This window comes from Schistocerca piceifrons, chromosome 1 (assembly GCF_021461385.2).
Source record: "Schistocerca piceifrons isolate TAMUIC-IGC-003096 chromosome 1, iqSchPice1.1, whole genome shotgun sequence".
NCBI classification, from domain to species: domain Eukaryota; kingdom Metazoa; phylum Arthropoda; class Insecta; order Orthoptera; family Acrididae; genus Schistocerca; species Schistocerca piceifrons.
In genome coordinates, this window is record NC_060138.1 from 278,288,368 (window position 1) to 278,315,225 (window position 26,858).

At 38.4% G+C, this 26,858-nt stretch overlaps 1 protein-coding gene across 6 annotated transcripts in view; it reads right to left on the bottom strand.

The window, feature by feature from the left end:
* The window catches only part of LOC124789025 (ATP-binding cassette sub-family C member 10), a 388,717-nt gene that overhangs the window by 279,762 nt on the left and 82,097 nt on the right, over nucleotides 1-26,858 (bottom strand). For all 6 annotated transcript variants that reach the window (XM_047256314.1, XM_047256328.1, XM_047256320.1 and 3 more), the window contains 2 exons: nucleotides 11,295-11,531; nucleotides 3,407-3,613 (listed from right to left, as the gene is read on the bottom strand). In XM_047256314.1, the coding sequence (XP_047112270.1) occupies nucleotides 3,407-3,613; nucleotides 11,295-11,531 (444 nt within the window). The remainder of the gene's footprint in view (nucleotides 1-3,406; nucleotides 3,614-11,294; nucleotides 11,532-26,858) is intronic.

Genomic DNA, 26,858 nt, shown 5'->3' on the forward strand with positions numbered 1-26,858 from the left:
TCAGATCGGCACACCAATGTTGCCACAGGCGGCATCAGTCACCGCACTACTTCCCTATGTCAATTACATGTCTGAAAAAAAGTAGAACATGTAACCTTCCACTCAGCCAATATTTAGGAGGCAGCACAGCTCAAAATCAGCAGTTCCAGTTGCAGAGTCAGTCCTGGTTACAGCTCAATTTCAGCAAGTTACCTCCGAGTTCTGCAAGCAGCCAAGCCATGGTTATCAGGAAGCCATTGAATAACCATCAAGGTCTACCTCTCAACAACTACTCACTTTGGGATTTTGCTTCTAAGTGATCACCTAACTCTCCTAGTCTAGACTTTGTGTCAAAAGTGATCAACTCAACTCTCTTGTTTGGTCCTCACATATACATGACAATTACTGGACTTGTGTAATTCACATTCAGATGAGCCAAACTGTGTGTGTTGTGACTTGTATTGAATTTAGTATAGCTTAATAGTTTGATGCCCCTTTGAAGAGACTGGCAATTTTAGGCATATAATACAGCTCTCAGTAACTGTCATTGCAACAAGTTACTTTGAATCTATTATTAGGAATGGTGTTGTGTTTTTGTGGGAACTTGGCTAACACAGTGTGGATATTAAAGGTACAGAGAAACATAACTTGGAATATGTGCACTGTACATCATAAGGAACCATGTCATTCATGATACAGAAAACTTTAAATATTAACTCTCCTATCCCTATATTTTTATGAGATTAGCACTGGCTGAAAATACCCATTCAGTTATTAGGTACTTTTTATTTAAAAGATGACCACTTTCAGGCTCTTACATGCCCATCAGCAGGTATTACAGCTTTGTGCTAACAACCCAAGTGCCATGGTGGATAAGTACAGGACGCAGTGTAGCACCAGCAATCAAAGAGTGCTGTGCTCTGCACTAGCTGGTGATACAACGCATCATGTACTCATCCACCACAGTGTTCAAGGTCACAGCACAAAGTTATAACACCTTATGATGGGTATATAAGAGCCCAAAACCTGTCATGTTTTAAATAAAAAGAACCTTACAACTGAAGCGATATTTTCAACCTCTTCTATAAGGCTCAGCTTTTGATGTTCCTCCAAAAGGATTGTTTGTTTAATGACATTATTACATTTTTATATACCAAATTAGGAATTATTTCAGAGAAACTATTTTATTCACACATGACACAAGAAACAAAGAAACTTCTACATTTCCACCTACTGTCTCAAACTGTGTGCCCAGGTACCTCAATCCATGGGAATGAAAATATGTAAAAAATTAAAAGGGAAGATGTTAATCCAGATAAAATTATTTCCACTGCAAAGAAAGTTATATGAGCCATTGATACTGAAATGCTGTTATTTTGGTGAAGAGTTCACGTAGGGAAAACTGGTAGTTTGAGCTGGTTATAGCTTTTTACATGTCATATTAAGTATGCACAGTTATTCAAAGAAATATAAATTTGGTATTACATTATTATTTATTACTGTAAAAATTGTTGTAACTATGACAAAAATTTTAGATGTGTCTACTGTATACAAACCACATGGATTGAAAATGTACATCATGAGATGAATAAACCATAATTGACAAATTATTTCACTACAATATGGACAACCTCCAATAACAGTGATTCATTATCTGTAGATTCTCAGTGTACTTTGCTGTCCACATGAGACGGTGATTCTTGTAACCAATTGTGACAATATGATACAGCTATTTAGATCTTGCAGTTTTCTGGCACTGAAATGACAAGCAATCTGCTGCACTGTCTGCCTCCTAATTCAAGTTCCTATTTGTGGTAGCCAACAGCAATATGTTGGCCACAAATTATTGGCTAAAGCATTTGACTGTAATAATGCAATTTTAGAAAGAATGTAATCTCTTGTTCAACCTGTACCTGAATGGAAGAAGAAGATCTGACAATTTCATACTTACGTAACTATTATATAAAATAGCAACAGACTTTCTCTGCAATATTGCAGCTAGTTTCAATACAATTGCTCCTCTTCTCATATGTAGCAGTGTTCTAATTGTAACGATTAGACAGTACATTACACCCACTTTAGTGAACAATATAAAGTAATGATCAGAAGACAATGTAATATTTAAAAGTTGACACTTCCCACATACCTCCAAGCTTATAATTTAAAATTAGAGAAGATCATGCACTCTATTAAGCAGCACATGCTTAGGATTTAGTTTAAACATGCTGGTGCTTACACCATGTTTGTATTCTTTGTTCATTATGTGTCACACTATTTGTGCACTGAAGCTCTCTTTTTGTTAGCTGACAATTTTCAGCATGTAACTACAGCACTTCGTAACATTGTAACTGTATCTGTTCTGCATCAGCAAGGAAGGGAAGGACGATTACAATTTTTATCCCACTGAGGACAAGAAATTTAGAAATGAATACAAGCTTGGATTGGACAAGGATGAGGAAGGAAAGAAGCATTGTCCTTTTCAATGTAAGTATTTACCATAGCAATTTCAGGAAACATTGAAAAATAAATATGGATGAGTGGATATAGATTTGAATCCCAATACTCCAGAATATGAGTCCAGTAACATGATCGAGCAGTTGAATATAAGCCTCTGTGCACTGCTATGTATTGTTCTACTAGATATGCAGCACTTAGTGGATCAATGCAGTTGATTCTTCTGCACCATACAGACAACATTTGTCTTTCCTCAGGTACGGCCTGGTGGTACTACCACATTAAGCAGAACTACGAGACATTCTCAGTCCATTACTTATAACAAACAACACTGAAACTTATGCTATGCTGAGATTACAGCTCAAAATCATATTACGTTCATAAGTTATCCAAGTTTCAATAGCTTCCATGCATGATCTATTACTGATACAGTAGATCTGCTACTGCCAGATATCTCAGACAGCCTGGCAGACAAGATAGTATTATGAAATCATTGTTAAAAGTCTATTCTGGGAGCAAATAATACATTATAATAAAAGGAGGGCAGAAGTACGCGTGTTTTTATGTAATGATTAATCTATACCAATATAAACTCACAGGTGAGTCAACAAAAAGGCTCTGGTTTCATAACAGCAATGTCTTTATCTTAACACTGAAAAAAATACCTCACGCACGCAAAAGTTTTCATCAGACTCAGAAGGCTTGCATAATACTACACATATTATGACAAGTCGTAATACACAAAAGCTGATTTGTTTATAACCAAAATTAAAAACTGAAAGTTCCACACATATCCGTTCCCCTTCATCAAATCCTATCACCTGCTTTCATTGAGATATCATAAAAAATATCAATTTTCAAAGAATTATTTTGAAAATAACAGTTTTTACAAAATACAGCATTATAACAAAAAATGGTGCAAAGAAAAGTAATAAGATATTGTATAATGGCACTAATTAAATTGTTTAGATACCACAAAGTGTTGACAAGCAAAGTCCCAAAGCATAGACATATCCTTCTGATGGCCGATTTTCATCACCAGTCTCCACATATTTCACAAGACCATTCAGCAGCAATGGGCCAGCAAATCCACATACATCAGCTGCCAGCTTCAGTATACCAACACTGTAGAACACAACACCAAACTGACGGTGAAGTGCTCGCATCAGACTTGCTCCATCTAGAAGTTTATTTTCACTGATTTCATTATTTTGTCTACAATAATTTACTAATAATAAAACAGCAACTAAGCCACACTTTATAACATAAAAACTCAATCTACACCAAAACAGTTCATCATGAAAAGTAAGAGGAACCCAAGAAAATTCAAATTACAAATTAGTATACTTTTACCTGTCAGTGAACTGTAAATTGTTGAAATGAGTCCTCAGATGAAAAAGTGTCAACTAATTCTAGAAAATGCAACATAACATGATAAGAAAGCTAATTATTGTTAATGATTTCATAGGTCACACCTTTCCACACTCATTGAATTAAAACTTCAGTCTGGCTAAAAATTTAATTATGCTGGATTGAATGTGAAGGAAGTCGAACAGATGTGCAGAACTATAGACCTATATCTCTAACGTCGATCAGTTGTAGAGTTTTGGAACACATATTATGTTCGAGCATAATGACTTTTCTGGAGACTAGAAATCTACTCTGTAGGAATCAGCATGGGTTTCGAAAAAGACGGTTGTGTGAAACCCAGCTCGCGCTATTCGTCCACGAGACTCAGAGGGCCATAGACACGGGTTCACAGGTAGATGCCGTGTTTCTTGACTTCCGCAAGGTGTTCGATACAGTTCCCCACAGTCGTTTAATGAACAAAGTAAGAGCATATGGACTATCAGACCAATTGTGTGATTGGATTGAGGAGTTCCTAGATAACAGAACGCAGCATGTCATTCTCAATGGAGAGAAGTCTTCCGAAGTAGAGTGATTTCAGGTGTACCGCAGGGGAGTGTCATAGGACCGTTGCTATTCACAATATACATAAATGACCTGGTGGATGACATCGGAAGTTCACTGAGGCTTTTTGCAGATGATGCTGTGGTGTATTGAGAGGTTGTAACAATGGAAAATTGTACTGAAATGCAGGAGGATCTGCAGCAAATTGACGCATGGTGCAGGGAATGGCAATTGAATCTCAATGTAGACAAGTGTAACGTGCTGCGAACACATAGAAAGATAGAGCCCCTATCATTTAGCTACAAAATAGCAGGTCAGCAACTGGAAGCAGTTAATTCCATAAATTATCTGGGAGTACACATTAGGAATGATTTAAAATGGAATGATCATATAATGTTGATCATCGGTAAAGCAGATGCCAGACTGAGATTCATTGGAAGAATCCTAAGGAAATGCAATCCGAAAACAAAGGAAGTAGGTTACAGTACACTTGTTCGCCCACTGCTTGAATACTGCTCAGCAGTGTGAGATCCGTACCAGATAGGGTTGATAGAAGAGATAGAGAAGATCCAACGAAGAGCAGCGCGCTTCGTTATAGGATCATTTAGTAATCGCGAAAGCGTTACGGAGATGATGGATAAACTCCAGTGGAAGACTCTGCAGGAGAGACGCTCAGTAGCTCGGTACGGGCTTTTGTTAAAGTTTCGAGAACATACCTTCTCCGAAGATTCAAGCAGTATATTGCTCCCTCCTACGTATATCTCGCAAAGAGACCATGAGGATAAAATCAGAGAGATTAGAGCCCACACAGAAGCATACCGACAATCCTTCTTTCAGCAAACAATACGAGACTGGATTAGAAGGGAGAACCGATAGAGGTACTCAGGGTACCCTCTGCCACACACCGTCAGGTGGCTTGCGGAGTATGGATGTAGATGTAGATGTAGAATTCCTAAGCATTACTTTTCAAAGTTTTCAAATGATAGCTTCATATCAGCAACACTTAAATGTTGCTTTTGCCTTTATGTTTATGTGGTACTGAACAATACGTAAGTAACAAATACGTGATACTCTCCTAACTTTCAGAATTACCATCCTCAGGGGGCAGAGAAGGATAGGATGAGGAAAGTTAAATACAATTCAAACAATGGAAAATCCAGGATGGAAGGTAACAATACTGCAAAAAGGAAAGTTGCTACTCACCTTATGGCAGAGATGCTGAGTCACAGATAGGTACAACAAAAAAATTGTCACAAATAATAGCTTTCGGCCAGTAACATCTTCGTGAAAATTAGATGAAATTCACTTACACACACTGAGGCAAATACAACTCACACCCATGACCGCAGACTCAGGCAGAGGGGCCTCAATTACTTGAGACTGCAGTCAAGTGTGTCCGAGTTGCATTTGTGTGAGAGTGTATGTATGTCATTTTTATCTGTTTTCCGTCTTTCCCTTAAATGCTCTAAATTCATGGAGATATGTACCATCTATGCCACTGAACGAAAGCAGTTTGTTTATTGCCATAAGCATTTTGCTTCTTTTATTTGGGGAGCATCGTCAGTGGCCTGAAATACATGTTTCTTTTTATACATACAATAAATGTATTATGTCACAGATATAATATGCTGCTAAATTACATTTTGTCATGTTTTTCTCTTGCTTTTTTGGTTAGAAGCAACTTCTGTTGCACAAGTCCCGTATTGTAAATGTATCATTTGGTGTCACTTACAATTCCCAGCACTGTTAACACATGTGTGTGGTCCTGGAGATCTATTTGTTAGTTTTCATACACCAGCTGACCGATTTCTGGTGTTCTTTCATCCACATTGCCTGTTTCACTTTCATTTTCCATTTGGTGATAAACATGTGTGCTTCTGGTGTGTAGTGTATTTTGCTGTGTGTAAATGCATTTTAATTTTTTTTAACAATAAATATGCATTTGTGTGTATTTTGCTCTGGGTAATTTTTTTATTTAATAATAAATACGGGTTTTCGTGTGTGTGTGTACTTTGCTGTGTGTAAATGTATCTTTTTTAATAATAAATAAGGGTTGTTGTTGTTGTTGTGTGTGTGTGTGTGTGTGTGTGTGTGTGTGTGTGTGTGTGTGTGTGTATTTTTTTGATATGATTATAATAGAAAGAAACATTCCACATGGGAAAAATATATTAAAAAAAGATGCTGTGACTTACCAAATGGGAAAGCGCTGGTAGATAGACACAATAAAAAACAATAAAAAAAAAACACACACACATAACTGTTGTGTGTGTGTTTGTGTGTCTTTTATTGTGTCTATCTACCAGTGCTTTCCCGTTTGGTAAAGTCACAGCATCTTTTTTTAACATAAACGTATTTTTATTTTATTTCATTTTTTTAATAATAAATATACGTATGTGTGTATTTTGCTGTGTATAATTTTTTTTAAGCAAATATCAAATGTGTGTTATTGTATGTGTATGGGGGAGGGGAGGAAGATTCATTAATTATTTATCCTGGTTACACTTTGGTTTGTTATTGTTCTGGTGGCTAGCATGATCAGAGAGTTATTGTTTATATGGATTTGATCGTTGAGTACCTTCTTTTCCATTGCAATTGCTCTTTGTGTGTGAAAGTTTTCTTGCAGTGTCAGGAGCTTTTTTTGTGATTATTCACTAGATAACTGTCGTGCCATTTTCCATGTTGGATGGCTAATGTCCATGGTTTATCAGGTTTCGGCGAAGGTGGAATGGCTATTTTCATATTTCCAACTTCTCATATGTTCTTTATATCCTGCTTATCATCCCCAGATATACTGATTTACATTCTTGGAACTCTAGCTGGTATATACCTGCTCCTTGGTATTTATCTGGTTTGTCTGTTGTTCATAAATGTGATTCAAGCGTGTTTCTTGTTCTGTAAGCTATTTGTGATCCCTGCTTCTTTAGTGTAGTTGCTATCTTGTGTGTTGCTTTGTGTTTGTACGTAAGAGTGTACCATTTTTTTCTGTTATTCATGTCATGAGTGTCATTGTTTTGTGTTCCCATGTGTGCTGTAATGTCTGTGGGGTTCTGTTCTCTCTGCTTGTTTTGATTTTTCTTTAGTTGTGTTTTAATTTTTTGATTGAGTTTTTGTAGTGTGTGGGTGCTGTAATCATTGTTTGTGGCTACGTGTTGTACTGTTTGTCATTCTTTTTCATAGTTTTCTTTGATGAATGGGATGTCATTCAGTCTGTGTAACATGTGTTGTATGGCTGCTAACTTTCGATTTTTCAGGTGGTTGGATGAAGTATTTATAATTATAATTATGTCTGAGGCTGTTGCCCTTCTGAAGATGTTAAATGTGTGTTCACTGTTCTCTCTCTTTATTGTTATATCCAAGAAATGTATTAGCTTTTGTGTCTCTCTTCCCATGGTAAATTGGATATTTTTATGTATGTTGTTTATATCTGTATGAAGTTTATGAATTTTCTCTGTTGGTTCATCTACCATGCAGATTATGCTATCCACATATCTGTACCAATAAACAATTTTTTATTCTTTCTTTGAGATGACTGTATCAAAGATAGTGTTTGCTGTGTGGTTGATGAATATGTTCGCCAGTGTTCCTGAAATTGGAAATCCCATTGGAAGCCTATCATCTTGTAAGTAAAATTCCTTCTCAAATTGGAAGTAATTTTGGGATGTGATTGCTTTGAGGGTTTTAGTCATTTTATTAACACTGACTGCAGGTAGTTTGTTGTATGTCAGCTTAAATTAGTTTTATTTTGTCTGTAGTGGATATTGAGGTATACATGTGTGTGTGTGATGTCTTTGAGGTTATTTTTTACGTATGTCTGGAAGTGTGCTGTTGGATCAGATTTTAGTTTTGTGATACTGTTAGAAGAGATGAAATCTTTAGTTTTTTCTGTATATTGTTTGTTATTGATCAGTACTGTGCTGTTTCCTTTATCAGCTTTTGTGACTATGATGTTGTTAGCTTGTAGTTTTTGTTTTAATTTCTTGGTGGTGTTTTTATCTGTTTGAAGTTTACTGTTTTACTCTTTCTTTGACATGGTGATTATGTTATTTCTTTCTTTCTTCACTAGTTCTCATGTTAGCCCAATATTTATAGTGTTATTTTCTTTTTTATCTTCTTCTGTCAAGATGTTTTCTGTTTCTACAAGTAAGTTTTCTATGTAGTGGTTATCTATTTTTGTACTGATGTTGCGTTTGAGCACTTTCTCTAGTAGCTGTGTTTTTTTCTCCGTTAATTCTTTATCTGTGAGATTTATTAATTTTGGGTGAAATTTGTAGTGATAAGTGTGTTTTTACTTTGTCATGCTTTTCTTTATAGTTATTTTTGGTAGTGAGTGTTCTGATTTTTCATTTGTGTTTGTTCTGTGTGAATTTCAGTGTTCTTGCTGTAATGTGTTCAGTTTTTCGTATTATGTTGTTCATCACTGATAACTTGAGATGTACATCATACAACATCCAATTAAGTATGGATTTCTTTGTACAAAGTGATTTGATTTCACTTTTAACCAAGTCTTTTCTGCAAATGATTCTGTTCTTTGTGCTACCAAGAGTAGTATCTGACCTTTACATTAATATAACTAGGAATTACATTATTTATTTTACAGGTCTGATTGAATTTAATGTGTTGGATAGTCTTGTGGAGTCTGAGGTGGATATTATTGAACCTGTTGTATAACTTGACTGGAAATGCCCAACGTGGCTGTATTATAGTCATTTTAATCTGTTTTAATCTTTCCCTTAGTTGCTCTAAATTCGTGGAGGTATGTTCCGTCCATGTAACTAAATGAAGGCAGTTTGTTTATTGCCATACGCGTTTCACTTCTTTTATTTGGGAAGCATCATCAGTGGCCTGACATACATGTTTCTTTTTATACATCTGACAAACGTATAAAAATAAACATGTGTTTCAGGCCACTGATGATGCTTCCCAAACAAAAGAAGCAAAACACGTATGGCAATAAATGAACTGCCTTCATTTAGTTGCATAGACGGTACATACATCCACATGTATGTATGTGTTTTTCATCTAATTTTTGATGAAGGTCTTACTGGCTGAAAGCTATTATTTGTGACAGTCTTTTTGTTGTTCGTATCTGCGACTCAGCATCTCTGCTATACGGTGAGAAGCACTTTTCCTTTTCACAATATGGTTGATCAACATTACTGGTTTTTTTTTCTGTGCACACAACTCATTTTCCTTATGTAGCAATTTAATTTTGCTTGAAATCGGTACCTATTAGAGTAGTTCACCCAGAGTATTGATGGATCATAAGAGCTGTCCGGTTTTGTGAGCCTGTTGCATGTCATTAGGCTTCCAAATTAACATTTGTCCCTTAATGAGACTGGAAGGGTAAAAGGCAATATTTTCATCAAATCCACATTTAGTCTATACGGTAACTCATGTAAATATGTACATCTCTACTAGATGTAACTTTCCCCCCCATAAAAAACATGTACAACATGTTTGTAAGAAATGTACATTAAATGATGGAAAATTTTATTTTGATAAAAGTTTGAACTTAGCAACGAACCACTTGTTTCAATAATATGAAGTAGCATAAAACCACGCAACGTAATGTAAACTCATGGAAAATGTTATAAATTGTTGTTATGTGGTTTGCTTCATACACATGTTGCTGTTGTTGTGGTCTTCAATCCAGAGACTGGTTTGATGCAGCTCTCTGTGCTACTCTATCCTGTGCAAGCTTCTTCATCTCCAAGTAGCAATTTCACCCTACATACTTCTGAATCTGCTACTGTATTCATCTCTTGGTCTCTCTCTATGATTTTTACCCTCCACGCTGCCCTCCAATACTAACTTGATGTCTCAGAACATATCCTACCAACCAATCTTTCTTCTAGTCAAGTTGGTCCACAAATTCCTCTTCTACCCAATTCTATTCAGTACCTCATCATTAGTTACATGATCCACCCATCTAATCTTCAGCATTCTTCTGTAGCACCACATTTCGAAAGCTTCTATTCTCTTCTTGTCTAAACTATTTATCGTCCACGTTTCAGATCCATACATGGCTACTCTCCACACAAATACTTTTACAAAAGACTTCCTGACACTTAAATCATACACACTATATCAGAAAATAAGAGTATTAATAAAACTACAAGAAAAAGTGCAAAATTATTTTTGTATTTAAATCCACACTCATAATTAATGAAAATGGGACAAGATGTAAACTCACAAACACAAACCATCTATATTCTATCTATATTATCTTCGACATACTAGTGTGACCATTTATCTACAAAAACTAAGGCTGTGTTTGTAGAAATCACTGTTTTATCATTACATTGTACAACATAGGTATAGGTAAATTAAAAATAAGTAACATTAACAAATCAGATAGTGACCATCATAGTGAGAAATACTTCACAACAGCCACACACAGCTGATCTTTAAACATGACATGGGAATTTTTAGGAAGGTGAACAAGTTAACAGGTTAAGGACCTGTCACTGTTTCAATCCTTTCATGAATGCCAGTTTTACCTAATCTACTGAAAAATTATTACTGGAATTCTCAGTACAGAAAGACACAACATATACTCAAATGTCATCTCAGAATCTTATCCTGAGCTAAATAAAAATAAATAAAAGTTCTAAACAAAACTGTAAAACCATTATTATTAACGTGTGTACACTATAAAATAATATTTAAGAAACTCATTCCAAAATGATCATTAATAATAATAATAAATAATAATAATAGCAATAATAAAAATAATTTTGTGTGGGTCAATGGCCTGGTACAAGTCTTTCAACTTTCTAACTCACCCCAATAATCGCACAGGGAAAAGAGGACTTCTAATTTAACATGAAATCTAATTCATGTCCGTTATTGGTGAATTTCGACATCTAGTCACAAGCTATGGTTTTGTACTAGTCAATCTCATGTATAAAAATAGCCTTAAAGTTCTACAATTGTTACTATAGACCAACCTGATAATGCATTTCTGAGATTAGCACCAAGGAGTGCTGGGGACAATGATGATGGCAAATCAAATAAGTCATCAGTCGATTTTAGTCGTCCATGTGATCCCTTATCTATCAATGGAGATACCCATAGGAACAACAAGCGAGATAATGGATTTGCTCCCTCACTTGCTGTGCCCAAGTAAGCAGGGTCATCATCTTCATGAAAGCCACCATACCAAACTGTCTCTCCTGTGGAAGAGCCTGTAACATTTACCAATGAAGATAGTCCTTCACATATTTTCTGTGGAAGAGCCTGTAACATTTAGCAACAAAGACAGTCCCTCACATAACTATCACAATACGTAAAATTCATGTTTAAATGGGCTATCTGAAAACCAACCTGTTAGGCTATAAATAAAATACTGGAATAGTTAAAACAAATTTATTGGGCAATTCTTACAACTATACCTTCTTTGTACTACTTCTACAAACTGCTACCATAGAGATTTAAGCATTCATCAAGTCTCATAACAAGCTGAAATATGTGCTTTGTATAAAACGGGCTCAGAACTTGTACGCTGTTTATTCACAATCTCAAGCAAAGCAGTGTAAGCTATCGATATAAATTTGTCCACAGGTAATAAGTTGTGACGAACTAGTTTCCACAACATTTCCATAAATTTTCCATATTAGTTAGTTTCTGGCTGTGGACAGACAGCCACTTCTGTCAACACTATGAGCACTCATGCTTCCACTCTTACAGAAATGTCATTGCTAACATAGAACATCTTTACCCACCATAAAGCAAAAATTTCAAAACTTTTTGTCACTAAACACTATATTACATATCTAATTTCACATTTGGTGGAATTCTCAATCATTCTTCTCATTGGGAACAACTCCTGTAGGTGACTGAGATCCAATATGGTTTTCTCGCTGTTGCAGAACTACAAAAACACACAGTACTTTCTAATTACTTCTGCTTGACTGTTACAGAATTCAAAATTATACATCAATAGCAAAATGGGAATGTTATGATTAATGGCAATGAATTAACTAGGGAGAACGTACTTGAGTTTATGAAAGGAAGTTAAATCAGTTCCCGAGACTCATAAGAAGTTACTCATTGTGTTTTAAAAAATATGATGCTCCCTAGAAGTATTTCAATGAGCATAAACACCAGCCACACCTCCAAAGAGTTCCTGAGCCATTGTCAATAAAACAGTGTCACTGTTACTTCCCTGGGAAAAAAATCTATGGTTCTCGAAGGGCGAAATATAGTTGATGAAATCAATTTGCACCATAGCTTCAACCAAATGTGTCCATCACAAAAGTGAATCCATTGCAGAAAGTGTAAGTAGCTGAAGTCATTTTTCTACATTATTTGATTTGATTTATTTCATCTCATAATATACAATATTCAGATCATGTGATCTGTTGTACTGGAGACATGTTAATATATAATTTTAGGGATTTAGTTTACAAGCTTAAAATTAATAACAAATACAGTTATCAAAAAATTTTCTAGCAGTACAATACTTCTACATTTTTGTACAAAAACTCCGTCCTATCCCCTCCAAGAGATGTTAGTTGCCCTGTTTAAATTATCACCTCATCATTCATAAACTCCTCCACTGAATAACAACATTTTTTCACTAAGAGTTCATGTAATTTTTTCTTTAGATGCTTTAGATGACCAATTTCCATGCTCAGAATATTATATCCCTTTAATTTATTGTATATTTTCATGCTCATGTATTGAGGAGTCATAGAGTATAGCTTTAATCGGTGTGCAGGGAGCATAAAATTTTGTTTTTGCCTAGGTTTGTAAGTGTGTTTGAAGTGAAATTCTTTGGAAAGTTCAGGTTTACTGTACAGGAAAATTAGAATTTCAAAAATGTACAGAGATGGGACAGATACTATATATAGTTTTTTAAATAATGGGTGACACGAGGTTCTTGGATGTGCGTCACACACCTTCCTAATGATTCTTTTTTGAAGTTTTAATATCTGTACCATATAACTTGAATCACCCTAAAAAATTATGCCATATCAGATGACAGATTTGAAGTAACTATGGTACACAATTTTTCAGCTGTCATGTCTATTACATCATGTAACATTCTCATTGCAAAAGAAACAAGTTTTGTTATATCAGAGATAAAAATGACACAGTGGTAAACAACATTAAGTCCTTAATGAAATATCATAATACTTGGATGAAAGCAATATTAATAAATGCTGATAATCTGTCTGTAGAAAATTCTACACAATATTTATTACCAATAAATATAGACAAATAAATGTATTTCTGCACTGTACATCTGAATGACTTATGAACAATAATGAGATTTTCTGATGGAAAACAAACTGACTCTATATGGAATTGGCCCCTTACTTAATCCCATGTGACAAGAAAAAAGCACAAGTGATTCCTGTTCATAAGATGGGTAAAAGAACAAACCCACAAAATTACAGAGCAATATGCGCTTAACACTGGTTTGCTTCAGAATTCTTGAACATATTCTCAGTTTGAATATAATAAATTTTCTTCAAACATAAAAGCTTCTGTCCACAAATCAGCACAGTCCTGAAAGATTGCTCAAGCAAAACTCAGCTTTCTCTATCCTCACACGATATCCTGCGAACTATGGATGGAAGGCAACAGGCAGATTCCTTGTTCCTAGATTCCTGTAATGCGTTTGACACAGTGTCCCACTGCAGCCTGTTAATGGAGGTACGAGCATAAGGAATATGTTCCAAGATAAGTGAGTGGCTCAAAGATGTCCCAAGTAGCAGAACCCAATACATTGCCTTCGATAACAAGTGTTCATCAGAGAAAATGGTATTGGCAGGACTGCACAAGGGTAGAGTGACAGGACCACTGATACTTTCTATACACATAAATGATCTGGCAGAGAGAGTGGGCAGCAATCTGCCACTGCTTCCCAACAGTGCTGTGGTGTACGGGAAGGTGTGACTGTACAAGGATACAAGAGGACTTAGACAAAATTTCTGGTTTGCTTGATGCATGGCAGCTAGCTCCAATTGTATAAAAATGTAAGTTAACACAGGTGAGTAGGAAAAACAAACCCATAATATTCTAATACAGAATTAGTAGTGAGCTGCTGGGCACAATCACATGGTACCTGCCGTCGTTGGATAAGCAGCTGCAGCAGCAAGTCGTATACTCCTAGCTCACTCATTTTCTACATAGTTTAATTCTTAATTTCTTTGCGTGTTTTTGGTACTTGCATTGTCTAATTCATAAATTTCTGGCGTATTATAGTATTTGAGAGTTGTAGCATCGCGTTTTAGTACCTGAATAGTGTAAATTCGCGTAGTCTTCTGTTTTTGTTTTGAACGGCCAGTGTCGGTTGGTCACAGTCAGTGTGCTCCCTGCTGTCGTTGGATAAGCAGCTGCAGCAGCAAGTCATATACTCCCAGCTCACTCATTTGCTACATAGTTTAATTCTTAATTTCTTTTCGTGTTTTTGGTACTTGCATTGTCTAATTCATAAATTTCTGGCGTATTATAGTATTTGAGAGTTGTAGCATCACGTTTTAGTACCTGAATAGTGTAAATTCGCGTAGTCTCCTTCCGCCGCCGAGCAGTGTGTCAGCAGTGCGCAAGTAGCAGCATTACTGCATTTACTAGGCAATCTTGTGTTTTAATAACCGTTTAAATTTTGTGTCGATTTGTTTGCGCTCTCTGTAGATTAGTTCAGACGTTCTTTGCACAACAGTTTTTAGCATGGATAGGGACTGCAACTGCTGTGTTCGGATGCAGGCTGAGTTGGCATCCCTTTGCTCCCAGCTTCAGGCAGTGTTGGCTTCGGTCACACAGCTTGAGGCTGTTGCCAATGGGCATCACTGTGGGGTTCCGGATGGGGGTTTGTCGGGGATGGGCAGCTCGCCCCACGCATCCCCCGATCGGACTACGACTGTGGTTGCCCGGGATACTGCCCGCATTGAGGCTGATCCCTCACCTGTGGTAGAGTGGGAGGTCGTCTCAAGGTGTGGCAGGGGGCAAAAGACATTCCGGAGGGCTGAACGGAAGGCCTCTCCAGTTTGTCTGACGAACCGGTTTCAGGCTCTGTCTCAAGCTGATACTGATCTTCGGCCTGACATGGCTGCTTGTCCTGTTCCAGAGGTTGCCCCTCAGTCTGCAAGATCCGGGCGGTCGCAGATGGTGGGCTTACTGGTAGTTGGGAGCTCCAACGTCAGGCGCGTAATGGGGCCCCTTAGGGATATGGCAGCAAGAGAGGGGAAGAAAACCAATGTGCACTCCGTGTGCATACCGGGGGGAGTCATTCCAGATGTGGAAAGGGTCCTTCCGGATGCCATGAAGGGTACAGGGTGCACCCATCTGCAGGTGGTCGCTCATGTCGGCACCAATGATGTGTGTCGCTATGGATCCGAGGAAATCCTCTCTGGCTTCTGGCAGCTATCTGATTTGGTGAAGACTGCCAGTCTCGCTAGCGGGATGAAAGCAGAGCTCACCATCTGCAGCATCGTCGACAGGACTGACTGCGGACCTTTGGTACAGAGCCGAGTGGAGGGTCTGAATCAGAGGCTGAGACGGTTCTGCGACCGTGTGGGCTGCAGATTCCTCGACTTGCGCCATAGGGTGGTGGGGTTTCGGGTTCCGCTGGATAGGTCAGGAGACCACTACACGCAACAAGCGGCTACACGGGTAGCAGGGGTTGTGTGGCGTGGGCTGGGCGGTTTTTTAGGTTAGATGGCCTTGGGCAAGTACAGAAAGGGCAAAAGCCTCAACGGGTGCAGGGCAAAGTCAGGACATGCGGGGACCAAGCAGCAATCGGTATTGTAATTGTAAACTGTCGAAGCTGTACCTGAACTTCAAGCGCTGATAGAAAGCACCGAAGCCGAAATCATTATAGGTACAGAAAGCTGGTTGAAGCCGGAGATAAATTCTGCCGAAATTTTTACAAAGGTACAGACGGTGTTTAGAAAGGATAGATTGCATGCAACCGGTGGTGGAGTGTTCATTGCTGTTAGTAGTAGTTTATCCTGTAGTGAAATAGAAGTGGATAGTTCCTGTGAATTATTATGGGTGGAGGTTACACTCAACAACCGAGCTAGGTTAATAATTGGCTCCTTTTACCGACCTCCCGACTCAGCAGCATTAGCGGCAGAACAACTGAGAGAAAATTTGGAATACATTTCACATAAATTTTCTCAGCATGTTATAGTCTTAGGTGGAGATTTCAATTTACCAGATATAGACTGGGACACTCAAATGTTTAGGACGGGTGGTGGGGACAGAGTATCGAGTGACATTATACTGAGTGCACTATCCAAAAATTACCTCAAGCAATTAAACAGAGAACCGACTCGTGGAGATAACATCTTGGACCTACTGATAACAAACAGACCCAAACTTTTCGACTCTGTATGTACAGAACAGGGAATCAGTGATCATAAGGCCATTGCAGCATCCCCGAATATGGAAGTTAGTAGGAATATAAAAAAAGGGAGGAAGGTTTATCTGTTTAGCAAGAGTAATAGAAGGCAGATTTCAGACTACCTAACAGATCAAAACGAAAATTTCTGTTCCGACACTGACAATGTTGAGTGTTTATGGAAAAAGTTCAAGGCAATCGTAAAATGCATTTTAGACAGGTACGTGCCGAGTAAAACTGTGAGGGACGGGAAAAACCCATCGTGGTACAACAACAAAGTTAGGAAACTACTGCGAAAGCAAAGAGAGCTTCACTCTAAGTTTAAACGCAGCCAAAACCTCTCAGACAAACAGAAGGTAAACGATGTCAAAGTTAGCGTAAGGAGGGCTATGCGTGAAGCGTTCAGTGAATTCGAAAGTAAAATTCTATGTACCGACTTGACAGAAAATCCTAGGAAGTTCTGGTCTTACGTTAAATCAGTAAGTGGCTTGAAACAGCATATCCAGACACTCCGGGATGATGATGGCATTGAAACAGAGGATGACACGCGTAAAGCTGAAATACTAAACACCTTTTTCCAAAGCTGTTTCACAGAGGAAGACCGCACTGCAGTTCCTTCTCTAAATCCTCGCACAAACGAAAAAATGGCTGACATCGAAATAAGTGTCCAAGGAATAGAAAAGCAACTGGAATCACTCAACAGAGGAAAGTCCACTGGACCTGACGGGATACCAATTCGATTCTACACAGAGTACGCGAAAGAACTTGCCCCTCTTCTAAGAGCCGTGTACCGCAAGTCTCTAGAGGATCGGAAGGTTCCAAATGATTGGAAAAGAGCACAGGTAGTCCCAGTCTTCAAGAAGGGTCGTCGAGCAGATGCGCAAAACTATAGACCTATATCTCTGACGTCGATCTGTTGCAGAATTTTAGAACATGTTTTTTGCTCGAGTATCATGTCGTTTTTGGAAACCCAGAATCTACTATGTAGGAATCAACATGGATTCCGGAAACAGCGATCGTGTGAGACCCAACTCGCTTAATTTGTTCATTAGACCCAGAAAATATTAGGTACAGGCTCCCAGGTAGATGCTATTTTTCCTAACTTCCGGAAGGCGTTCGATACAGTTCCGCACTGTCGCCTGATAAACAAAGTAAGAGCCTATGGAATATCAGACCAGCTGTGTGGCTGGATTGAAGAGTTTTTAGCAAACAGAACACAGCATGTTGTTATCAATGGAGAGACGTCTACAGACATTAAAGTAACCTCTGGCGTGCCACAGGGGAGTGTTATGGGACCATTGCTTTTCACAATATATATAAATGACCTAGTAGATAGTGTCGGAAGTCCCATGCGGCTTTTCGCGGATGATGCTGTAGTATACAGAGAAGTTGCAGCGTTAGAAAATTGTAGCGAAATGCAGGAAGATCTGCAGCGGATAGGCACTTGGTGCAGGGAGTGGCAACTGACCCTTAACATAGACAAATGTAATGTATTGCGAATACATAGTAAGAAGGATCCTTTATTGTATGATTATATAATAGCGGAACAAACACTGGTAGCAGTTACTTCTGTAAAATATCTGGGAGTATGCGTGCGGAACGATTTGAAGTGGAATGATCATATAAAATTAATTGTTGGTAAGGCGGGTACCAGGTTGAGATTCATTGTGAGAGTCCTTAGAAAATGTAGTCCATCAACAAAGGAGGTGGCTTACAAAACACTCGTTCGACCTATACTTGAGTATTGCTCATCAGTGTGGGATCCGTACCACATCGGGTTGACGGAGGAGATAGAGAAGATCCAAAGAAGAGTGGCGCGTTTCGTCACAGGGTTATTTGGTAACCGTGATAGCGTTACGGAGATGTTTAACGAAGTCAAGTGGCAGACTCTGCAAGAGAGGCGCTCTGCATCGCGGTGTAGCTTGCTCGCCAGGTTTCGAGAGGGTGCGTTTCTCGATGAGGTATCGAATATATTGCTTCCCCCTACTTATACCTCCCCAGGAGATCACGAATGTAAAATTAGAGAGATTAGAGCACGCACGGAGGCTTTCAGACAGTCGTTCTTCCCGCAAACAATACGCGACTGGAACAGGAAAGGGAGGTGATGACAGTGGCACGTAAAGTGCCCTCCGCCACACACCGTTGGGTGGCTTGTGGAGTATAAATGTAGATGTAGATGTAGATCAATTAAATATCAAGGTGTAATGTTGAAAAGTGATATTAAATGGAATGAGCATGCAAGGACTGTAGTAGGAAATATCAAGGGGTGTGGTGCATCTGTGAAGCTGACCACATATACGACATTATTGTGACACATTTTCGTGTACTTTTCAAGTGTTTGGAATCTACACCAGGTCAGATTAAAGGAAGACGTCAAAGCAGTTCAGATGTAGACTGCTAGGTTTGTCACTGGAAGGTTTGCATAACATGCATGTATTATGGAGATGCTTGAAGAACTCAAATGGGAACCCCTGGAGGGAAGCCAATGTTCTTTTCAAGGGATATTACTGATAAAATCTAGAAAACTGGCATTTGAAGCTGATTGTAGAGTAATTCTACTGCTGCCAACATATGTTTCACATAAGGACCACAAAGATAAGAGAAATTACAGCTCATAAAGAAGCATTTCCTCACCCTATTTGTGAGTGGAACAGGAAAGGTAACAACTAGCAGTGGTACAGGGTATCCTCCAACACATACTGTAAAGCGGCTTGAGTAGTATTTATGTACATGTATATGTGTATGTCCTCTCCATGGACTACCACCTTAATGTTGGTGGAGAGGTTTGCATGTCTCAGTGATCCACTGAGCTGAGCTGGCAGGAGCTACGCTCCTGGTAGGGTCACCCATGCCAGACAGGTCAGCTGGCGAGATCCCAGACAAAGCGCAGTCCTCTCACGGAGCTCCCATCTTGGAGTATGTGGGTGGTAACCACATGGGCCCTTAGCTAAGTCTGTCATTACTTCCACTTACTTGTAACAGACTTCTTCCATTTTCTTTCCTATCGGCCTCCCTTGGCCAATTCTTGGTTTTCTCAACCCCAACAGCATTACATTTTGAGGCCCAAGGGTGTCTTTCACTTTTCTCTCTACTATCCTACCCTTGACCCAAAGGCAAACTGAGTGGAAGAAGAATCTTTTATCTCCCAGGTTCTCAACGATCGTTGAGGCGGAAGAGATCATGCCAGACAGACTGGCTGTAAAGGCGCCACTCAGCTGTCATTGAGCTCATGGCAGTCTGTTGCAGTTATGGTACCTGAAGTCACATGTCTCATACATATGTGCCGTTATTAACTGTTCCAGAATCATAGTGTGTGGGTTACTTCCTCGCAAGCTGATATCCACCTTAAACAAAATGACGCAAATGGCAATTTCCCCTGTCATTTTGTTTAATGCCCAATGGTGATGGGATAAGGATGGTGGTAGCAGGCTTTGAGTGAGGCTAGAATCTGCTAGTCTCGACCTGCACACTGGTGGCAGGTGTGTGATGGTCATCTCCCTGAGAACTCATGTGACTACTTGGGGATCTGGTCCAGCATCTGCGATTGAGCACGCCTATTTGGGATAACTGCTGCCCACTCTAAATGGGGATGGTCCTAGAAAATGTGGGCTAAACATCAGAACTCACGCTTGAACCGTGCTGGGAATCTGCACCCAGAAGGTCACTCCTTATACTGTGGATGAAAACCAAAGAAGAATGAAATGTTAATGACCATAAGAACATGGAATGTCAGGTCCTCTTGGACATGACCAGTGAGAGGCCAGAGAGAAGAATCGTTCTTATCAGCCATGAACTAGCTAAGCTAGATACAGATATAGCTGCCTTGAGTGAGACTAGAGTATCAGGTGAAACACACATCAGTGAGGCAAAATCAGGGTAGACCATCTCCTGGAAAGGAAAGGATGCAGGAGAGCCGCACATCCATGGTGTACGATTTGCTGTAAAAACAAAAATAGTGAATGCACATCGACTCACATCTGTTTCAATTAATGAAAGGCTTATGACTCTTAGAATACTCCTTGGTTCAGCCAGTTTCATCACCTTCATCTCTGCATATACTCTTACTTTAGATAGCGATGAAGATTCAAAGAATCAGTTCTACCACCAGTTGAACAGTACTCTCTCTAAGATACCTGTTCAAGATAAATTAATCCTACTGGGTGACTTCAATGTCAGAGTGGGAAGGGACAACCATTTTTGGAGAGACATCAGGGGTAAACAAGAGATCGGAAACTGCAGGGCAAATGAGCTATTACTTCTTGGTCTATGTGCTGAGCATGAGCTCTTCATCGTCAATACGCAATTCTGCTTGGCTAACTGCTATAAGACCACATGGATGTACCCACACTCTAAACATTGGCATCTTATAGACTATGTCATAACTCGACAGCATGACAAGAAAGACATTCTCATCACAAAAACAGCTCAAAACATCAAGGACTGATCATAAACTTTTAGTTGGCCGTCTGAGATTATCAATGTGTCGTAAGCCACGATCCCACTTCTCAAACCCAATGCGCAGAAAACTCAGCATCAACAAAGATGTTCACTCGGAAGGCTTTCAAGACAAGCCATCAGAACAACTCCACAAATCTCCAGCAATCACAGATGATGTCGAACAAGAATGGACCGCATTAAAGAAGATCATCAAAGAGACTGCAGAGAATGTTACTGGTTTTGGTGCGCAGCAATGAAGAAATCCAAGCCATCATCAGAGAAATGTCAGAGTGAAATACGAACAATCAAGAACAAATGGTGGCAACAAAAGGCCTCAGAACTCCAAAATCTTTCTGATGCCAGGAACCTGTATGGCTTTTATGCTAGAATTAAAGAGCTTAATGGACCCATCCACTCCTCATCAGGAACACTGAAAGCTCTGACAACACTACCATCCTTACTGAAAGTCAGGACATCTTAAACTGTTGGAAAGAGCACTTCAGCTCACTGTTGAATCGCACTTCTACTGCAGCTGGAGAATTTCTCAATCATGTCCCACAGCACCCTCCACAACCCTGGATGGCTGGATCCTCCACCTTTTCAAGAATTCAGCAAGGCACTCAATAGTATGAAACCAGGAAAGGCTCCTGGACCTGACAACATCCCGTTGGAACTTATTCAGGGTGGCGGCTTGCCTCTAAAAACTAGGCACTTCTCACTCATACTATTACTGTGGGAAACCCAAAAGGTGCCAACTGATATGAATTACTCCACAACTGTCACCATCTTCAAGAAAGGCAATAGAAGCATCTGTGGTAACTACGATGGAATATCTTTGCTCTCTGTCACTGGTAAAATTTTTGTCAGAATCCGTTTACATCACCTTCAGACACTTTCAGAGACTGTGCTTCCTGAGTCTCAATGCAGGTTTCGCCCATCAAGAGGGACGATTGACGTGATTTTCTGTGCACAACAACTGCATGAGAAGTGCAGAGAACAACAAATGCCCTTAATATTAGCTTTTTATTACGTAAAAGAGGCCTTTGATACAGTTCCCAGAGAAGACAAGTGGGTGGTCTTAAAATGTTTCAGCTGCCCTGAACATTTCGTTGACCTGATTAAAGCTCTCCATGATGACATGACAGGACAGGTCATCTGCCAGAATGAAACAACTATTATGAAGTCCCAATAATGAGTGGGCTCAAACAAGGATGTGTTCTTGCACCAACATTATTTCCCTTGTACCTGGCAGCTATGCTTTATGAGACATCTGTAAAAAATGCTGGGGTAGAACTAAAGTACAGGTTTGATGGAGGATTATTTAACCAATCCAGACTCCACTCAAAAAAGTTCATAAGTACCACTTATGTAACAGAGCTGCAGTACGCTGACGACAATGCCTCTCCAGCTCATTCATCTGCAGGGATGCAGCAGTCTGTTAATTGTTTCCGCAAGGCATACAAATGATTTGGTCCTTCCATCAATATTCAAAAGACAAAGGTGCTCGCACAGCCAGCTCGTGGCTCTTCCCTTCCTGATACCAGCACATCCATTTCAGATAAACCCTTGGAACAAGTGAACCATTTCCTTTATCTAGGAAGCATATTGTCATCTAATTGCTGATCTGAAAAAGATGTGGAGAACAGAATATGTGCTGCTCATGTAGCATTTGGTCGTCTAAGAAAATGTGTCACTATACACCAAACTGATGGTGTATAAAGCTGTTTTCATCTCAACGATGCTCTATGGTTGCGAAACCTGAACATTATACCACCACAATCTGAAGAAATTAGAAGGCTTCAGCCAACAGAAACTAAGAAACATCATGAACATGAAATGGCATGATTTTATATCAAATACCAACATTCCTGAGAAAGCAATTATGAATAGTATAGAAGCTATCATTATTGGACACCAACTAAGATGGGTTGGGCATATCCAGAAGATGAGAAATGACAGACTTCAAAATCAAATGCTGTACAGTTAAGTGAGCACAATTAAAAGTCTGTGAGGTGCCCCTCTTAAATGCTATAAGGATCAGTACAACAAAAATCTAAAAACCTTGAACATTGATCCAAGTAACTGGTCCACCATAGCAGAAGATTGCAGTCGCTGGTGCTCAACTACCACAAATGCTCTTCAGAACTTTGAGTGGGAATGCAAATACTGGAGGATGATGAACACCAGAGACATAAATTCCTCTAGGCCCAGCCGCATCCTCCACCATCCATCATTTGTAATTTCTGCAGTCACATGCTAGGATTGGACTACCAAGCCATCAAAGACATTTCCAACAAAAACTCAGATACGAGTATCAGCTGATGACGATGATATGTGTATGTAAATGTAGATGTAGATGTAGATGTAGAAATCATGGTAAGGAAATGGTCAAACTTATTTTAAAATTCTTTACAGAAATCAAGCTGAAATAAACAGACTCCTCACCATATTATATAGGGAAGTTATATGCCAGTGTTGCAAGATGCTTCTAAACCCAGCAATATTGCTCAAAGTTTTTGCACTTGGAAACCATTAATCTCATGGCAGACTTTGAGTCATGAGCGGGGTATGTTGGTCAGACTTAATTTATAAACTAATGAAACTTCAGTAAAACATTCATAAAATACCACTGACATAACACAGTTTACATTCTGTAAGAGTGATACTGAAAACTCATACACTCATAATGATATGAATCAGGCTGAACACTGTCTGCTATATCACTTCAAAGACATTTATATGCTTCCTTACTCCATGCAAGAACACATTACAATTATCACATACTCAGAACTACTCAATAATAATCACACTGATGTAGAGAAATCTGTCACATAAGAATAATACACAGTAACATGCACGATTTACATTGACTTTCTGTTAAAAAAACAATTAAATTTAAAAAAATTATTTCTCCTAATTTCGTTTACCGAAATTTTGAAGGTATAGATGGTGAATATCAAATCCACATACCAATTTTGATGAAACTTTTTTCTTTGCGTAAAATATATTTTTTCACAAAATAATCACCATAAACAGTTTCATTCATCAGGCATGGATTGAACTACGAATATTGAAAAAAAAAAAAAAAAAAAAAAAAAAGTCACATTTTTATTTCATTAGCTATTTTGTTTTATTTCATTTCATTGTGATATATACGTAATAATTAATGTAAATCTGCATTTCATTGTAAACTGCATTATTCTCTAACATTAAACTAATTTTACCTTATATATTCTGCAATTCCGGTGAAAAGAAGATAAAACACTCTACACCATGAACAACAAATGACCCATACTGATACTACTTCTGCATCCCCATGTGCAACATGAAAGCCTGATTGATGTTACTGAAAAACTGACCTTTCAGTTATCAACTTCTGTGCAAATCAAATACACAACAGCATGTATAAGAGAAGAAAACATTATCACTTCCCTATACAGGGTGAAACACCGAAAACTTGCACTGCAAACATTACAGAAATGCAAACTGCTACTGATGTGCGGTTTTTACAGAATAGATTGGTAGTCAGAGGTTCATGTTGTTAGCCAACCAATAAATTGTAATAATACTTAGATGGTATATTTTTTTGAACAAACATACAATTTTTAAATGGAACAATGTCTATTGACGTTAACAAACTAAAAGTAAGTAAATCAGAATGTCAGTGGTGTTTGTGCAGGATTCTAGTGCAAGCCATTCTCAAGATATTGTATTTTGAAAATTTCTCACAGCAGCAATTGAACAATACCTACGATAGCACACACTAACAAACAACACAAGTGCACACAATAGTGATGTGGATTCTGACTAGTAATGAGAGAACTGACAATCACAGGTTATGTTTGAAATGACCACTGGCAGTAGCGATACATGCTTCCAGTCTGTTACGGAATTACTGTTGCACACACACACACACTAGCATTTCAGCACATATGTCTGAACAGTTTGCAATAATTATGTCATTGCATATCATTGGGTGGTGTTGGTATGTCCTTGTAGGCAGCATCTTTCTAGCTTTCCCCGTAGGAAAAAATCTACAGGCATCAAATCTGGGGAACAGGCTGGCCAAGATACAGGTCCTTTGCATCCAATCCAACAATTTGGAAACAATTCTTGAAGACATGCTGCAGTACTTCGTGCACTATGGGCTGCACAGCCGTCATGTTGGTAAAGGAACACACAAGTACACTATAAGCAAACATAACATCATCATACCTAGTAAATACACAGGTTGATTGGCAGAAACAAGCGTCAGTGTGGAAGCTTTCACAATATGATATGTTATAAACAACTTGCACTAGACTCTGCAACAATACCACTCACAATTTAATTCACACTACTTTTAGTTTGTTAATGTCAATAGGGATTGTTCTATTTAAAAATTTCCATTTACACAAAATAGACACTTTCTAAGTATTATTACAATCTGTTTATTGGCTAACAATGTGAACCCCTGATTATCAATTCATTCTGTGAAAACCACACATCAACAGCACTTTCCATTTGAGCATTATTTTGCTACAAGTTTAAGGTGATTCACCCTGTATATACAAAGTCATAAATCTAAACTAAATACTATAAACAAAAAATGTACATTTTCCAGGCCACTGAAGTTCCCTTGAAAAGAATAAAAGCGAAACTAAACATGTATGGCAAGATTGAATGGTCCCAAAATAATAATTATCAACATAACAGAGTATGAAGTTTTCACCATGCATCCATCATACCAAGTCACCAGATTATAATCATTAGGACTTGAGCAACACAAAAACTTCTATGTCAATTTTATCAAAAACTACAGGCTTTCAAGTAAAAAGTCTTTCCAGAGAAGAATTCCTGCGCAAAATTTCACGCAAATCTATGATCCCATTCCCCCAAACTACATTGTTAAGCAAGTTATGCTAATTGTACCGTAAATGGAAACTCTGTTATCTGTATTTTATTTACTTATGTAGAGTTTAAGACAAAACTCTTTATGTACATGCACACATTACTACGAAATAAGTTCAGTTTTTCATTCCACAAGCTGTAACGGAATGGTAGGAGGTAACAGTGAGACAACTACCTCTTTGCTAACTGCCTGCAGTTATGTAAAAATTATAAACGAGGATTCAAAATTTATTAATCCTAATGTTTTCAGCCTTAGGTCATGGGTGACCTTACAGATATGTTTCTATATCATTTGGGATATTAATTTACATACTTTTTATAATGGCCATCAGAGGCACCCTGAGAACACCAATTAATGATTCAGAAATTGTGTCCTGGAAACATTTCACTATTACTGTTCCATGGAACAAAATGTAAAACATGTTTTCTCTTTGGTACTTTACTATCAGATGTTTTATCAGCAACAATTCTTCACAGAAACTGTCAGTGCTACATAATATGTTCACAGATCAACAAGAGCAGTAGCAACACATACACCCATTTTTGTTATTCTCTGTGATGGCACCATGTGACCAGCAAGCCCAACTGCTACTAATGCATCTGGAGAGGGCATACTGTATTGTGTATAACAGTTTTATGACTTGGAGTGAGAGCAGTGCAACAAATTGTAAAAATAGTAAAATCAAAGCTCCACATTGATAATTCTGATGTTTCCTCGGGGCCCAGAGGTGTCTTCAGATTTGAGAAATCTATATGAAACAGTGGTAAACAATGACAATCAGTAGAAGTTGATTAGCCAATTGGTACATTATGATATCTGGAGTTAACCATATTT